At 37.1% G+C, this 18,024-nt stretch overlaps 1 protein-coding gene across 4 annotated transcripts in view; it reads left to right on the plus strand.

The window, feature by feature from the left end:
- Nucleotides 1-18,024, plus strand: part of Map3k5 (mitogen-activated protein kinase kinase kinase 5) — a 203,065-nt gene that overhangs the window by 112,123 nt on the left and 72,918 nt on the right. For all 4 annotated transcript variants that reach the window (XM_026391862.2, XM_026391861.2, XM_026391864.2 and 1 more), the window contains exons 9-12: nucleotides 444-603; nucleotides 2,719-2,872; nucleotides 8,434-8,541; nucleotides 16,808-16,857. In XM_026391862.2, the coding sequence (XP_026247647.1) occupies nucleotides 444-603; nucleotides 2,719-2,872; nucleotides 8,434-8,541; nucleotides 16,808-16,857 (472 nt within the window). The remainder of the gene's footprint in view (nucleotides 1-443; nucleotides 604-2,718; nucleotides 2,873-8,433; nucleotides 8,542-16,807; nucleotides 16,858-18,024) is intronic.

Below are 18,024 nucleotides of genomic sequence, written 5' to 3' on the forward strand. Positions count from 1 at the left end.
AATCATTAACTATTGTGGCATTATTTGTTCTTGCAAGATATATAAACTATACATTTACTCTTCAACTGACAAAGTTTCAGTATATAAAACCTAAGGAAACTTCTCTTTCAAATTACTTAAGAATCCATGGTGTAATAAGAGAAGGAAAGATGTTATCCAGCAATGTCTTTAGTATTATTACCTTTTAATTTATGCATACATGGATGTACATAAAGTGACCGTGGCAATTATCTTTGGATTTTCAAATTAAAGGATAATTTTCACATTCTTCCAAGTAACTTTTCTGATTAGTCAGACATTTTCTTAAACCACCTTAATAATCAGAAATTTAAAACTACTTGTGTCTTACAAGAGGATGAAAGCTTAATTTTGCTTTGTAATGAGAGTTCGCTGTGCCCATCTGTGGTGTGTTTGTAATGTTCTGTTTCCTGCTAATCTCCTAGGAGTGAAGCTGAGTAGCCTTCTTGGCAAAAAGGGGAACTTGGAAAAACTCCAGAGCTACTGGGAAGTTGGATTCTTTCTGGGAGCCAGTGTCCTGGCGAATGACCACCTGAGGGTCATTCAAGCATCTGAAAAGCTTTTCAAACTGAAGACACCAGCATGGTAATAATAAATGCTTATGTGTTTGTACAAGTATTTTTAACAAGCAGTTTTATATTGTTCTCAATATATTAAAGTGTCAATTAGATTACTTTATTATTTTTAGAATAATATACAGAATTTAGGGGGAAAGTTGATGTTCATAGAGAAAGTATGTTGAACGTAAGTTCTGATGACTTTGGATGGATGATGTCAAGTCACTTAACCTTTCCTATACATGGACCAATCCACTGGCCAGGTCAGCCAGTGTCACCTACATAAACCATGCAGAGGCCACACATTTTATACCTGTAAATCTGGTACATGTTCAGGGCCCGGGAGACCATATGTCTATCTCAGCCTCTTTGGCCTCTGTTCCAAACACACATGCCTTTGTTTTAGGATCTGATCTATTTTGGAATTCTCATTCTTGGTTTTTATTTCTTTTTACTTAGAGTTTGGTGGGCACATTTGAGTGTTTCCTACGTATATGTGTTTTTCTAATTCCAAACTTTTATTCTTGGAATTAAACCAAATCTTATCATTATCTATATGGCATTGAGATGATGAAAACAAAATTTCACCTACATTTGGGACCATTTTGAAAAAGAATTCTAATTTTATTATGCATCATATATAATGATTGAGTATTAACCATAAGACTTTAACAGATTAACAACAATATAGAGAGAGACTCTTTCTAGAGCTGCTCGGAGCTCAGCCACTGACTGAGCACATCAGAGGAGCCATTTGAAAAGATGACCACCCTGTCTCGAGGCCCTCATGGCTCCCTGCAGGACTTCCTCACCTCCAGGTCTCCTTTGGCCAGTCTTCCCCCACATCACTCCCACACCCATCTCTCTAAAATGCACGTCTGACCCTTCTACTCCCTGGAAATCCTTCAGTGGTTCCTCACAGCCTGAGGGATAAGTCCATCTCTTGGCTGGGCCAACAGGGTTTTCCTAGCCGTCTGGACCTCAGCTCTTGTCACACCCCAGGGTTCTCACTGTTCTCTTCATAGCAAACATGCCAAAGTGCAGTTTTAAGTGTTTGTGTGTCTTAGGTGCCTCTTGCAGCCCTCTTATCTACCCTGGGACACTCATAAATCACATCTGCTCATAAAGCAGACGCATACCTGAACCCTGCCTCACACCCAAGTTCTTGCTTTCTTGTTCCTGTCGTCCTTTAGTTAAGCTTCTGCTGATATTGCTTGTATGGTTCCCTTTAGCTGGATGGCTGTTGAGTTATGTCTCCACTAGTATTTATTCATGGCGTTACGATACTTTTTTACGTTTGCCTTCACTGTATAGAATGCAACCTGAGCCAGTATCATGTCCACAATAAGCATTTAACAAATGATATGAAATACACGAATCAGTGAATGCATGTATTACATTCAGCCAAATTTGCTGTTTCTTTTCTGTGACTATCCAGGTGGCAGAGAAGGAGACTGAAGCACAGGTACAAACAGCTGTAGCTTTAGGAGCCCTGGTTTCTGATAACAGGAAAACAGATACCATTTTATGTAATAGTAATAACAGCAACAAAACAGTGCCTTAGGTTTCCATTAACTTAATTTTTATGGAATGTTATCTCCTATGTTTTTCATCTACAAAGTGCCTACAATAGTCATTATCTCGTATAATTATCTTGTTTCTTATTTTTCCTAACCTTTTCTTTTGAGGCAGTATCTATCTTAGATGAGAATATTTGTACAATATAGAAGCTCAATTGCTTTGAAGCAAAATAATCTGTTATGAGTATTCCGTTTTGGAAATGTTCCTCAAAGAAGCATATTTAAAATAAGTGCATTCACCTTGTCCTTGAATAGAATATACGTATTTAAAAATTTGTGTTTTAAGTAAATGTATGCCTCCAGTTCAATTTATTTAAGCCTTCTAAGCCTCAGTTTCCTCATCCCTGAAATGCAGATAAAAGCCCATGTTATTGAATTTTTTTGAGATTTAAATGAGACAATATGTGAAAGTACATAATATGTAACAAAGAGTAATGTTAGGTGAGTCTGAATGCATAATTATTAATGTTATATATATTGTGGTTACAGAGTAAAATCAGGATATGTGGAAACAGGTGATTCTAAATTTGCAAGTGATATGCTTTCTATATTTTAACTCTCAGGTACCTCAAGTCTATTGTAGAGACCATTTTGATATATAAACATTTTGTGAAGCTGACCACGGAACAGCCTGTAGCCAAGCAGGAACTTGTAGACTTCTGGATGGATTTCCTGGTTGAAGCCACAAAAACAGATGTTACTGTAGTTAGGTTTCCAGTGAGTACCCTTTATTTAAATCCAAGTTTTATTCTGTGTTGTTTCTTGATCATCTTGCATTATGATTATAATAGTAATGGCATACTGATTTTCATGCCCAGGACTCCTGTCACCTTGCTCACATATATATTTTCTGTAATCTGGTTTGCTTTGCCTTACTTTTTAAAATAACTTCTCTAAATTAGAGAAATGAGATACATTTGTATTTTTATCATAGAATTTGGGTGGTCCCTTAAGTGTGCTTGCAAAACAGTGAAAAGATGGCCTCTTAACTCAGCAAGGCAAGGCAGCTCCAGCCCAGTGGGTGGATGCTGTTATTAAATAGTCCAGTTTTGTTGACATTGTCTTCAGCTTTGTCACCATTAGTATGGTGGAAATGATCAGGCTCAACTGTCTTGTTTAGATTATCATCTCTACCACTTTTTTTTACCCAACTGGGTCAGAATTACACATGAGTCAGAGAAACCCCAGGTAGGATCCCCAGTCACTGTTTATAATGCTTTGACCATGGGAAGTAATGACTTCTTTTGGATCTACAACTCATTTTGGCTGGTCTCTAGCTGACTTTATATATAAATGTGTGCTATACATTTATATATGTATTATAAATATATCTTTTATGCACATATGCACACAAACACACACATAACATTTTTAGATGTATTTGTCATCTTTTCAGCTGGTGCCATTCCTATCTACCCTGATAGCTTGCAGAATACCATCCAGAGCAATTTGGATTTGGCAATCATTTTGGGAATTATGGCAACTCACTATGTGTATCAATTTCTTCCCATGTCAAAGTGATGGCATAAATCTTTCAGGTTTGAGCTCTCTAATCTCAGTCTGGTGACAGTTCTCAATTCTTCCTGTAAAAACCTTGGTTTTGTTGATAGGATCATCTTCTTCATTTAATTAAATCCATTGCTGGTATTAACATTCTTTACTCTGTCTTCCACAGAAAGCCTTGAGCTCAGCAGGCTCCTTCGTTGAAAAGGCTTTTAAACTAAAACACTTCAGCTCATTTTCTAGTCTAGATAATGTGCAACCGAGGAAAATCTTTATCTTAGGGTGAGCTGGCAGCTTGCCTTTCACTGGTGCTTTGAGTGGCAATAAAAATGGTGGTGAAAGAAGACAGTACACAACTCAGCCTTTAATTGACTGTGGACTTGATCAGCTAGAAAACTGGCCATGAAAGGAACTCATTCATATTAGCTGTTGCCAACTAACTTAAATCAGTTCAATGTGAATTAGTCTGTTGTAATGTAAATAAGTGAATGTAAAAAAACAGTAAAACACAGAAAATATTAAGTGAGAAGTTAGGAAATTGTAAGTATGAATGGATTAGGTAAGAAAAGACCAATTAAGTCTCAAAGAAAAATATGCACCAATTCAATTTTATTAAAAAATGGCGCCCATGCCTTGAATCCCAGGGGCTTGGGAAACTGAGACAGGAGGATTGCAGGTTCAAAACCAGCCTCAGCAACAGTGAGACACTAAGCAACTCAGTGAGACCTTGTCTCTAAATAAAATAAAAAATAGGGCTGGGGATTTGGCTCAGTGGTTGAGTACCCCCTAGTTCAATTCTTGGCACCTCCTTGCCCCCCCAAAATTAGATGGCCTGAGGATGTAGCTCTGTGGTAGAGCATTTGCCTAACCTGACTGAGGTTCTAGGTTCAATCCCCAACAATGCCAAAAAATTAAAAGTTAAAAAAAAAGGAAAATTTTGTTCAGCAAAAAAAAACTCATGAACAAATCAAATAGAAAACTACTCAATAGGGAGAAAATATTTAATACAAATTCTGTAAAATAGTCAGTTTGCCTAAGTAAAACAAAAGCTGCAAATGGTAAGAAAGAAAGAAGAAAAATGGGCAAATTATATGAAAATAATAATTTACCATAGAGGATAGTCAAGAAAGTAAAAATGAGATCATTTTTTCCCTATTGAACTCATATAATTAAAAATTGGAAAGGTGTGGGGCATGAGCATTTTAGAGATGGCTGGTGGGCAGAAAGAATTAAGTGCTTTTGGAAATCTTGTGTGAGGGGGTTAATAGCATCATATAAAGGACAATGGGGACTTCAACTTTTTCTGTAGAATTTTATTTCTTTAAGAAAAGTTTTGAAGAAAATATGGCAGTACATTAACATTTTGTTACTTGTGGGTGGGCGGTACAAAGGTATTGTCATTTTATCTTGTATTCACTTATGAAATATCATTTGGTTTTTTCCAGCAATCCATTTCCTTCTTGGAACTTAGTGGTTTATTTGGGGGCTATATTTTAGTGAAAAGACTCTAAAATGTAGTGTTTTCTACTCATTTCTATGACATTTGAGATCATAACTTATGTTTTCAAAATTGCTTTCCTATAATTGGTTGTTATACAGAGTGCAAAACTGTCTTCTAGTTCTTGTGAAGTTGAGCTTTCTTTTTTTCCTTTTTTATAAATTAAGTAGAATTTATTTCTAAGGTCTTCAAAGATTATTACAGACACCAAACACCAAGTATCCTTCTAAAAGCATCCCAAATTAAATCAAAGGCACATCATCAAAGTAAAACATTTGTGACATGAAGAATTCTTTTAGGGCATAGTATTTTCATATGACTTTGTTTTTAACCATTTGTAATGTTCTCTATGTAGGTCATATTTTAAGCGTTTTTTAAAGACATGGAATAATGTAGTATCCTTTTAAAAGTGCCATCATAACTATAAAGCAAAGGAACTTAAAAAGAGATCAAATTTGCTTCATACAGAAGATGGGGCAACCTCATATGCATCATAACAGGAATATTTCCAAACAAGTTGCTGAGTTTTCTTATAGTTCATGTTTTGTGAATTCCAGAAAATGTAAGTCTCCCCAGAAGTTCCTGAGTCAATAGAAATTGCAGGAGGATTAATCACTGCGAAGGTATTTTTTAAAAAATAATGAAAGCATGGAGAGTTTTTTTTTAACTCAATATAGTTGATAATATAGTAGAAAAATAGGACCAATATTTGGGTAGTCATTTGTGACTACGTCTGGAATTTGCCATCTGTGCTCACTGCATAGAGAAAGGAGCCTCTACTATGTTTCTGTATTGGCCGTGTGTTTGTGAGTAGCATCCTGCTCTGTGGTTCACACCTCTCAAGGCTGCATAGTCTTGAGACTTGAATGGGAGGATAACTTTATTCTTCTTTTGAAATGGATCTGATTAAAACCTAGGTTTTCCTATATGAGAAAACATTTACTGAGTCTATTTCTTATTTATCTCATTATCGTAATCTGTTCTCATTCCTCCAAGAAGTTAACTGTGACCCTGTACATAAGAAAATGACAGTTTATTTGCAAATGATTTGAATGGCCCTACCCTTTGTTATTATTTGGATTCCGTTTCAGCTATTCCTTTTCCTTAGCCATCTTTTTCTTTCCTTCTCACATTGAAAAGTTTGGAGACCCTGAACCTAATGTCAGGAGAGAGGAAGAGGAGGGGAGTGGTCTTTGTGAGACCGCAGGAATTCTGACATATAACCCTACTTAATGCTCTTCTCTGTAGTTTATAAGCCGTGCCCTCTTCTTTTCAGCTGCAGAGATGCACGTGAAGTTAGCAGTAAATTATAATGTTGACCCATATAGAAGACAACAAACCGAATACAGGAGTATTATGTATGCTGTAAGCAAGTTGTGTCTAGCTCTATGGCTTGGTCGAATAGCCTCCTTTTCCTTATCTTTCCTCAGCCTTTCTGTGACCTCTGTAATATATGCTACACATTCCTTACACTTTGTCATTTCAAGGGCAGATCAAGGGCTCAAAAAATGTTAGACAGTGATAAATGTAGCCATACTTTTATTCCCTGTCCCAAGTTAGGAAGACATAGTACAGAGTTCATCTATTAGGAATATTTGAGGTGACAATAAAGACGCAATTTAACCAGAAAGGAGTCAATCTGGGACTGTGCTTTTCTGTGGCTAAATAGTGTGCTCACAGAATTAGGAAATAAGATCTATTCTGATTTGTTAGGAAGTAGACTTGGATCATGTTTTGGGAAATCCATTTCTTAATTCTCTACTATTTGTTGTAATTTAATAAACACTTGGATCCTCAGATGTGAAAACACCATTTCTGCAGTGCTTAGATTGAAAATTGATTTTCGGTATTAATCAATGGCTCCCTTAACTGGAATTAGGGCCTTGACTCACCTAGTGAGTGAGTGTGTTCCTGAGTCAGTTTGTCGTGCCGTGGGCGCTCAGTGTGGGTTTATTTGTGGTATGGCCTGTCTTGTTTTCACAGCGACAGCCTGACCAAGAATTTGAGCTCTGAAAATTTTTTATACTCAAAGAGTAAAGAAATTTTTTTTTTCCCCCTAGGGCCCTTTCTCTACTTCTCTGTACATTAACTTACCTAAATGTATGGGAGTGATAAATTTAGAGTAAAATGAGTACGTTGGGTTCACGCTATGTGCCGAGGACCAGTTTTCTGACCCAGATTTTGTGCTTTCTTGCCCAGGCTGCATTTTATGTTTTAATGTATCGTGAGTCTGTAATTTTTTGTGATGAAGCCCTAGATAAGCTTTCTCTTTCACTTTTATTTGGTAAACTTGCTTGATTCAAGAGTAGTTCTAAAAGTAATTTTCTTGTGTTTTAAGCAGTGGAATACAAAGAGCTAATCACAGTTTTTCTATAGTGAAGTACTGGCTTTTCTTTTCTTTTTTTTTTTTTAATACTCTTACTGAAGTCTGTATTAAAAATGTGGGTCTTTAAAGCTTCTGTGTGAATAGGTAAGAATTATTATAGTAGCTCTGAAGCCAGGGCATGTATGATATTTTAGTGTTCTTTTCTGGTGTAAGAAATTAGTAATAATGTAATAACTTCATGCAGACCTTTGATACAGATTCTCAACTTATCACATACCCTTTGTAAATCTCCAAAACAGGAGCAAATTTTGTCTTTTTCTCTCACAAGGCTAAATATATCATTATTGGAGATGCCAGTTTTATCTTGAAGTCAGTGCAAACACATTTTTATTACTTTAGGCAGTTATGTCTGTTTTGGGGGTTTATATATATAAAACTTTCAACAATAACCAAAATTATTCCTGGATCCTTTTACGTGGACATGAAAACCATACTACTACCTCTTTATGATAAAACGTGACAGCAGAAAACCTAAAATAAGTATGGGACATTCTATGTATGGAATTTTTCTGTGCACAGAATTGCTTTACCATGTTTCTGCCTTTCTTTGACACATTTGTATTTATAGAACTGGCTTATGTATTGCACGACCAAGTATAAGCTTTTAAATATATATCATTAGTAGTTTGGACTAATGTTTGGATTTTAAAATTTTATTTCCAAGTTCATTAGCAGTAAGAGGTGATATATTGTTGACCTTATGATAACTGTATAATATCATTCAATGCTGAGAGGAGTCATAGGACTCATCAGAAGTTAAATGGGTTTCTCTAGCCGGGATCCACAGCCTCAGCCTATCATCTCCCACGCTGGTGCTGGGTGGTTGTAGCAGCTCCCAGAGGTTTAAATCTTCAGTCACTGATGTGAGTTTCTTTCCTTTATCTTCCCGAGGTATTAATATTAGAACCAACCAAAATCTATCAGCCTTCGTACTTATCTATCAACAATGAAGTGGAGCAAAAGACAATATCTATTTGGCACGTGCTTCCTGATGACAAGGTAAATTACGAAATTATTAAGATAAGAGCATTAGTCATGAAAGACTTTACTTCCTTCTAGTATTTACCTATTCCAGCAATTGTCTGTGTTAGTTAAGAAGAAACAGCTTGCCTCTATTTGTCTTGTCATAAATATATTCTGTATAATATAGTTTGTTACATTTGGGTTATGAATTTTGCTCAGCTAATAAAAAATAATTGAACTATTTGGATTTTTATTGTAGATGGAATAACCATTTGGAGTGTACTCAAAACTGGACTGTTTCTCTGGTTTTAAAATTCATGCTGTAAATTATGTATCAAAGAACTAATACTTGAAATATATGTTGTAAATGGTGCATCTCTTTATTCTTGGAAACCTTTCAGAATCATGCCACTTTTGTTTTTACACTGATACATTAGAGTTATCATTACATCTAGCTGTTTGGTTATCTAAGTAACTGTCAAGTCTCCGGTTAGCCACTGCCTCAGTGTGTGTGCACAGAATGAAATGGACTGTGTTCACTTGTTATCAGAAGGACCTTAAGCACTCTCATTACTGCTCTTAGTAATAATATGGACAACCCTTTCTGCTACTTGATTTCATCAGTTTTGATGCATGTACAAATCATCCTACTATTTTTTTTTAATAGAATCTTTTCAGGACCTAACCAGCACACAAGATAAACCACAGATATGAGAGAAGTCTTGGGGAAAAGTAGTTCATTTTTAATAGTACTCTTGGGGAAAATAGTTCATTTTTAATAGTACTCTTTGGTAATTGCTTTCCAAAATACCTTATAATTTTCTTGAAACTATATTCTTGCACATAGTCACTCAGCAGGTGTTTATTGAGCACTTATTCTGTGCCAGGTACTACCAGGCACTACATTAAATGATAGGGAATCATTTGTGTACAAAATAAGTAAAATTCCTGCCCTCATGATACTTTCTGTCTACTCAAGGCAGCAGTAATCCAATCAGTAAAACAAAGAGGTGTGATTAATGGTGATAAGGGAAAAATAAAGCAGGGTGTGGAAGCAGGAGGTCTGTTTGGGAGTATGAGGTTACAATTTTTTTTTAAATATGATTTTTGAGTCATTAGACCTGGATTTAGATTCTGTCATGGCCCTTGGGCACCATGGCTTCCCCAAGCTTCAGTGTCCTCATCTATAGAATGGGATGATGATGATGATGATGACCATGATCATCATCATCATCACCACCACCTCAAAAGATTTTTGTGAAGATCAAACAAAATCATGTAGGTAAGAGTGCATCTCATTATAAAAATTACCTGATATATTTGAACAGTAGTAACAATCACAGTGATAAAATAACTACTTTGTACGTGTTAGGACTAAACCCTCTTTTTTGAAACCTACAAGTTACACCATGGGAGTAATATTTGAGAGGTTGTTCTTGTACCATTCAGGCACAAATCCAGCAGTGCACAAAACCTGGCCATCATGAATGAGGTCTACTGTATTGGAATTTTTTATACTTAAGAGTGAAACTTGGGCACATAACCTTTTTCTGAAGATCTCTGTGTGATTCTGATTTGCAGCCATGGTTGAGATCAACTTTAATAGGGGATGCAGGCATATTAAATTACTCAATTGTAATTCTGACTAAGCTGGCTCCAAGGGACGGTGTTTTTCAAAGTGTGGTTCCCTGAAACGTCAGCATTTGAGTCATCTATAGAGCTGATTGATGATGCAAATTTCTGGTCTTCATGTCACAACCTACTGAAGAAAGTCTTAGACTCACATGTAGAAACCATCACATCAGGACAATGAACAGGAAAGTCAACACAGCTTATCTATAATCTATCAAGAAGAATGTCGTATGCTCTGAGTTGTCCATCTCAATTGGGACAGACCCTTCCCAGATGTCAGTGAGGGCCAGGCTTGTGACCTCTATCGGAGCAGCAAGAAGTCACCTGTCACAGTGCTATAGTTTTTAGAAAAAGTGATGTTTTGTGTTTAAAATGAACAGACAGATACTGAACAGCACCCCGAAAGCATTTTTATTTGTATTTTAAGTTGTCATGTTTGGATAAAGTTGATCATGTTAAGTTTTGTAATAACATGACCATGGAGAATACCATCCATTTTCAACACCAAACCTGTGTAGCAGCATTGAGAAGTACACTGTGGCATATTTCAGCATCGTGGTCTTTTTCAGATCCAGTATGTAGAAGATTGTTCTCTCTAGCACTTCCACAAGACTATTCTGCACCAATTCTACCAAAATTTTAGAGATACTCCATTAACAGATTGAGGTAACTAAGGATCTTCACCCAATAAGCCCCATATCACAGATTTCAATATTGCCACTAAAAGCAGTGTTGGAAATTTCAGTTTCATCATTAAGAGTGCCAGTGTCATAGATACTAACACTTGAATCCAGGCATAGAGGTGCATGCCTATAATCCCAGTGACATGGGAGACGGAGGCAGAAGGATTGCAGGTTTGAGTCCAGCCTCAGCAAGTTAATGAGACTCTAAGCAACTTAGTGAGAGAACCTGTGTCAAAATAAAAATTTCAAGGAGCTCTGGCTGTAGCTCAGTGGTAAAGCACCCCTCGCTTCAATCCCCAGTATCAGAAACAAACCAATAACAACAACAAAAAAAAAATTGCAAAAAAAAAAAAAATCACAGTACTTACTCATAGCAGACAACTTCATTGATAACAGACTTTTAGGTAAGAGATGGCTTCCCACTACAATTCACATTTTCTTGGTGAAGTGACAGGGGAAAGCCTTTCAAAGAAGCAATTGGCCCAACAAATTATGTTCCTAATATATGAGGTAAAGAGACCCCACCTGAAGCATCGTGTTATGCCCGAGGAAGCACTGTTGAGATACTGGAAACATTAGGGCCTCGTGTCTGCAAGCATTTTTTGAGTTCTGTGGACCTTGTAACCGTTCTGGTTTTTGGGAAAGGTGATATGTTCTTGGCCTAGGAAGTTCAGTGAGGAGGAAGAAGAGTGAGGCATGGCCTCCTGAGACAAGGCTTCATAAAGGAACCTGGACTTGACCGTGAACTGGTGAAAAAGTAAAGGGGTGAGGGAAGACAATCCAGTTTAGAAGAAGGGAGAATTCCAACAAAGGCACCCTGCTGAAAGCGAACATGGGATCTTCCAGGATGGAAGGAGCCTGCCTGGCCACAAGAGGAAGGTGTCAAGGGTGCTGGAGAATCGAGTGGGTAGGCAGGACAATAGAAAACAATGCAGTGCCAGGTGAGCTAAGAATGTAGACACGTGCAGGTAGAAAACCGCACCATGAAGCTTCTGAGAGCTGGCATGAAGTCAGAGTGGGGTAGGAATTAAGAACACAGGTGTGAAGCCTGGTGCCATCCCTTGCTTGCTCTGGGACCTGGGCAGTCCATTTAAACCCCTCCTGGTGTACTTCTTGTATATTAAAAGGAGAATAACAGTGCCTCGTTGGATTGTTGTGAAGATGAGGGGAGATCATTATTGTAAATCATTAGCACAGGGCTAAATGGCATGGAACAAATGCTCAATAATGGTTGCTCTTACAGCTGTAAGATTTATTGGAACTTCACAATAGAGTTCAGAAATCTTGGCCTCTAGAGGATCACAGGAAGACTGTTAGAAGAACTAGCTAGAAACAAGGCAGGTAGAACACTTGGACTGGAATGATGTGATTGTGGCCACAGAGGGATAGACAGGTCATTTGGAAAGAAAAGCAGATGACTTAATCACTCATTGACGAAGAGGAATTAAAAGAGGAAAAACGGTGAAGTTAACTCAGATTTCAATCTCACTGATAAAAGTGGCAGGGGGTTTAGAAGAAAAACCTGAGTTGTAGAGGAATCATTAGGAATTTCACGTTGGACTTGTTTAATTGGAACCAATGGCATGACTCTAGGTAGAATCATCCAGAGACGAAATCAAGAATAATCAATGTATCTATATATGCATGTTATTCATATAGCTTTCAAGTATGATGTTTTATTTACATTGTTTTAAAATATGTGTAGACATGTTCTGACATGCTCAGGTTTAGTAATCACCCAGTTGAAACTACAAAAACTAAGGCTAGTTATGAGACCTGACACTATGGATGAGAATAACTGGGAGAGATTGTCAAAATCTTGCTTGATTGGTTATTCAAGAGCAAGGTTATCCAAGGACACTTGGAAATGGAATGGGGCTAAAGGAATTAGTGATTAGCAAGGCCCAGAGAATGAGTGGACAGCCAGAGAAATTTGGAAGACAGGGGGAAAAAAAAGCTAGAGATTAAGCCAGAGGTTTTTGGAAAGTGAATACTATTTCCAGCTAGTTGTTACTGTGTCCTTCCTGGAGGTTCTTGGTTCATTAAAGTGAGCCTTATGTTGATTCTCTTATGCTTTGCAACAGTTATAGAGATGAATTTTTAAGGTGTTAAATAATAAATAAATGGATTAGGATAAAAACCAGTATATTAAGGAGGGTTATAGATTTAGGCTGTGAATTGTCCAGTTTCCATTTTCACCATTTAAAAAATGTTTTTATTAGTATATTATAGTTATACATAATAGTAGGCTTCATTTTGACATAATCATACATGCATGGAATAAAATTGGCTCCATTTTAGTCCCTAGTACTTTCTTTTTCCTTCCCCCAGCCCCTTTCTGTACTCTGCTAGTCTTCTAATTTTGAGTTCTGTGGACCTTGCAACTGTTCTGGTTTCTAGGGAAGACTATGAGCTCTTGGTGTAGGAAGTTCAGTGAGGAGGAAGAAAGTGAGGCATGGTTTCCTGAGACAAAGTTCAATATTTGTTTTTTTAATTGGTGCTTTATAAATATGTATATAAAAAAGTAGAATTCACTGTGTTATGTTCACAATATAAAGTTAATTTCATTCTGCAGTTTCCCTCCTTCCCCATCCCTCCTCCCTCTCCCTCAATCTCCTTTCTCTACTCCACTGATCATCTCTCTTCTATTTCCATGGGTTTCCCACCTTTCCCCCTCCTTATATTACTTTGTCTTCTGCATGTGAGAGAAAACGATCATTTCAATTTTAGTTTATGTGCTGCTGAAGCGAATATCTGTTTTCGCCATTTTTGATCAAGAAGAAACATAGTTCCATTATTTCTATTCCCTATACTTTCAGTTCTAAAAATTCTCCTTGTTCATAAATTTAAGTTTTTGTGAATCACTTTTCATTTGGATTTTATGATGATTTCTTTACAAACCCTTGGTCTATCCATAATGTATTCATTGCTACTGTCATTTTTCTCTAATTTGTTTTTATGTAGAAGTGGTAAAATTGGAAGGAAGATAAGAAATAAAAGTAAGAAAACTTTATTACTATGTTAGTTTAAAACAAATATAAAACTGTAATTAAATAACAGATAAGCTACCAGCTTAATAGATCCTATACTAAACAGGAAATGGATTGATTTTGATATAGAATGTCTTAAACTTTTTTTCTAAAAGCAAAACAAGAATGTTGATTTTTATTTATCATATTTATTTCTTTATACCTTATCTCAATATTTTCACTCTAAAATGGGGAATGAACAGTTCCATGAATTAGCACATACTTTAAAATGAAATTTTTTCAAAACTCTAAGCATGTTATATACCAGTTTCCAGGAAGTCTTAGAAGTCCTCTGTACATTCAAGGGCAAAATTAATTGAGTGCAATTCTTTTCCAGTTCTCCCATAGGTGCTTTCCTCTTAGTCAATCAGTACTTGAGGAAAGCCTACCCTGGGTACTATGAAAGAAAAACCTAGATTGAAGGATGACAAGTTATTTGCAAGATACTTTATATGATGGTTATCTAGAATTCCCTCCTTTTAGGATTGGACTATCTTGGCCTGTTCTGTGGCTTCTTGAGTACAGGTAGTAGGTAGCAGGTAGCAGGGGCCCAGGAGAGGAATAATGTTGACCCTCCTACCTCCCAGGTTCAGCCAGTGGCCACTCAGGAAATGTGTGAAGGGAGCTTCCATGTTACGATAATTGTAGGCTTGCTTACTACTACAAAACTCTCAACTGAAACAGCTTTAATAATAAGGAAATGCTGTTTTATATGACAGGAAATTCCGAGATGGGGTCATTCTGAAGGGGATGTAAATGTCAGAATTCTGAGTTGATTTCTGTGCTCTTGTCTGTCCTCTCACTCAAGCAGGGCCTCACAGACAGGGTCGTAGTGAGAAAGGGCTGGCTCTTCTTCATGCCAAAAGTTGTATCAGTCACCAGCAAGGGAAATGGGCTCACCATGGTTGATGGAGTCTATTCCTCTTCACCGTACCACCTGAACAAAGTTCAGGAGAAGGAGGGCATGGCCATTGCCTAAGGAACCACTCTGTCTGCCCCTGTGTGATTTCTGTCACCCTAACTCAGTATTAATCTAACTGGGGCATGGGATCTGAGGCTGAACATTTCCTAGAAAATGGTGCCTTGTTGGGGCTTGCAGGGGCTAATTATTGTTCTGCCTCTGGCCCTGCCTTTTTAAACCCAGATTCTCAGAGAGGTCTCATGGGTTGGCTTTGTAGCTCACCAGTGCCTCTGTGTGGTGAGTCCCTCTAGTAGGGTAGGTGGGAAGGGCGGCCTTGTGTTAATCATTCTAGGTTGGGCCCTGGACTTGATACCACTGAAACGGAACAGTTTCCTAGCAGCATAGGCTGTCTTTCAGGAACCTAGTATTCTGGAAATGTTCTCCTTTCCTACAGACCCAACCCAGTCAACCTGGGAAATCTCTTTTGGTTGCTCTTCAGAGCAGGGCTGACAGGAGATTGAATTACTGGTGCTGTCGGTCAGTGTTTGCTGGTTCCTGTGTTTGGTGGCTATTTTGCGCACTGCCCATCCAGCTCTGCCCTTTATCCCCCACCTCCTTATCCTGAACGTGGCCTTGGAAAGCAGCTCCGATGTAGACTCTGAAGATAAAGCTGCATTGTATGCAAGTAGTGTACGGGTTACAGCTACAGTTCCTGGAGCACACGGAGATTTATAAGTTCACCTGAGGCCAGCAGGATTTAGAAGCAACTTTCCGAATTACCAGTCAGGCTGCAAGGCTGCTATTTTAGTTTGCCTCCCTGTGCACTCTGGTTAAGAGAGCCACATTCTGTGAGCACTCTTCTGTAGAGTCTTTCCTTCCTGGACTTCATGGACAATAAAATCTGCTCTAAGCTAATTCAGGTCACATCCCTTTTACTTGTCTGATGTGCTTGAAACTAGTAAATCTGTATCAGGCTTGAGAGAAGCTGTTTGTTTTGTTTTGTTTTGTTTTACTTTTTAAGTTCCAATAGCCATAGCAAAGAACTAGGGTCTGTGGATAGAAATTGTGACTTTTTTGAGTTGCTTTGCCAAAGAGAGTTCTGGGCCATCTCAGAGCCACAAGACTTTAACCCATTTCACAAGCCCAGCCAAGACCTCAACCTCCAGGCAGTGTGTGGGTAGGAGCTTGTTTTCCTGATTGTTTGACATTCCCATAGTTGAATTTCAGTGTGAATTTCTTATCATATAAATACTTGCTAAATATAGGCCCATATCAGCTGCTTTATTGCTATCAAAGTATTTATGGTATCAATTCATTTTGTTGTTGGACAGTTTTTATAGACAATATGATTCATCTTGGAATTTATTTAATTTAAGGATACATGAATTTGATAATAATTGTAACTTAGTTTTAGTAGTAAACTCAAGAAATAAATTCTCACTTTTTTTAGGTCTGGACTCAATGAATCACCCATATCTATCATGATATTAAAGTTTTTATGTTCAAACTTTATTAATGTGTTGAATTTTGCATAAATTTGGTAACAACACAGCATAGTTATAATGACATTATGTCCATGTGCGCACATTGCTCTACTGATATCTGAAGCAATAGACCCATTGGTTTACTTAGAAATTTTACTTATAGATAATTTAGAAGTAATTATCTTTAAAACCTTGCAGTTATTTTATTCAAATTAATGTTTTTCTTTTTCAGAAAAGAAATATTGCTGAACTATAATCATTGAATTACCTGATCCTTTGGTTTTTTACTTGAAAAATTAATGTACAACAATACATTAAAAATCAGGCTTTAGAATTTAATGAGAATAATTCTCCCAGGCTCTTTTGGAAGTACAGGAGTTATTAAGTAAACCTCACCCTTGTGACTTAAGAATGAATTGCAACTTCCATATGATAATTTGTTCATGAAGAATTGAGCACCAGGAAAAATGACTCTGTGTATTGTTAAAAATAATAAAACAAAATTATTTTCATTATGTTATGTTCACTTTGGATGACTCAGTATTTTTTTGTTGTTGTTTTCCTATGTTCTAGAAAGGTATACATGAGTGGAATTTTAGTGCATCCTCTGTCAGAGGAGTGAGGTAAGTTTCCTTGGTACATTTTATTCACTTAAAAGATATTTTTCTGGACTATTTATAGCCTGACTAGGACTTTTATTATGAGTTTAAAGTCCAAAGCATTTCAGGAATCCCTTCAAATGATGGAAATGCCCAACCTTCTTAAATCTCACTGTTTCCATTGTGAAAGGATTTTCAACAAGATGTTCACTGTTTGTGGAATTGACTCTCGAGTTTGTTGCCTGCTTAAAATAGGGTGACTTTGGGGTAAATGTGAACTGTGGACCAGAACCAAGTTGTAGATAAAAGGGAGCTATGTGGAGGTCCTCTTGAGCCGATTGAGTTTTTGGCTTATGTTCTAGGATCGTTTTCTGTTCCTTTTGGTGACCTACCCCCCTCTGCCCCCACGTAGATCCAAAGCACACAGTACATTTACCAGCTTGTGTCCTGTAGGTAACATGAGATCATAGGGAATCCACTTTTTAAAACTCTTCCTAAGGTCACTGTTGAGGAAGTGTTAGAGTGACAAACTTGGGTTCTAACATAGCTGCCACAATATGGCTGTTATAATGCCAGTGGCTCAGAAAATATCATTTCTTGGGAATTAGAAATAGGATTATTTTTTTCAAATCAAGAGTCACAGATTACATGGCTAAGTATTTGTTAGACAGATGCTCATTACTAAACCAATTCTTAAAAATTCCAAAACAAATTTAATTGTGTTTTCTACTATTTATCCCCATGTAATAGAAATGGAAGGCAACAGATTTCTGCAGGCCAGTTATGCAACATCCTGTTGCCTTTGGAACAATAGAAATCGGCTTTGTTAGAGCATGAACTGGTAGAGCAGTCTGAGTCACCAATAATTTTAGTTTGGCTGGTAGAATTACCTGTTACCTCATGAGTGATCTGAACAGAAACAAGCAAGATTACGGACTGATTCATTATATGTCTTTGCAATCAATTCCTTCTCAAATTAAGCTTTCCTCTCTTAATATTTAATTTAAAACCTAGTCATTAGCAAGGCACTCATTATTTATTGCTGTATTTTTAAGCAATCCATCTGGTATAGTAGATGTAAATTCCACTTTATCAGATCTGTTTTTCAATTAATTAATTTTTGTAATTAGGTATGGCAGCTTTATGATTATGATTTATAATATGTGCATAGCATGCCTCCATCTGCTGTTG

The sequence above is a fragment of the Urocitellus parryii genome, chromosome 8 (genome assembly GCF_045843805.1).
Source record: "Urocitellus parryii isolate mUroPar1 chromosome 8, mUroPar1.hap1, whole genome shotgun sequence".
Taxonomy (NCBI): Eukaryota; Metazoa; Chordata; class Mammalia; order Rodentia; family Sciuridae; genus Urocitellus; species Urocitellus parryii.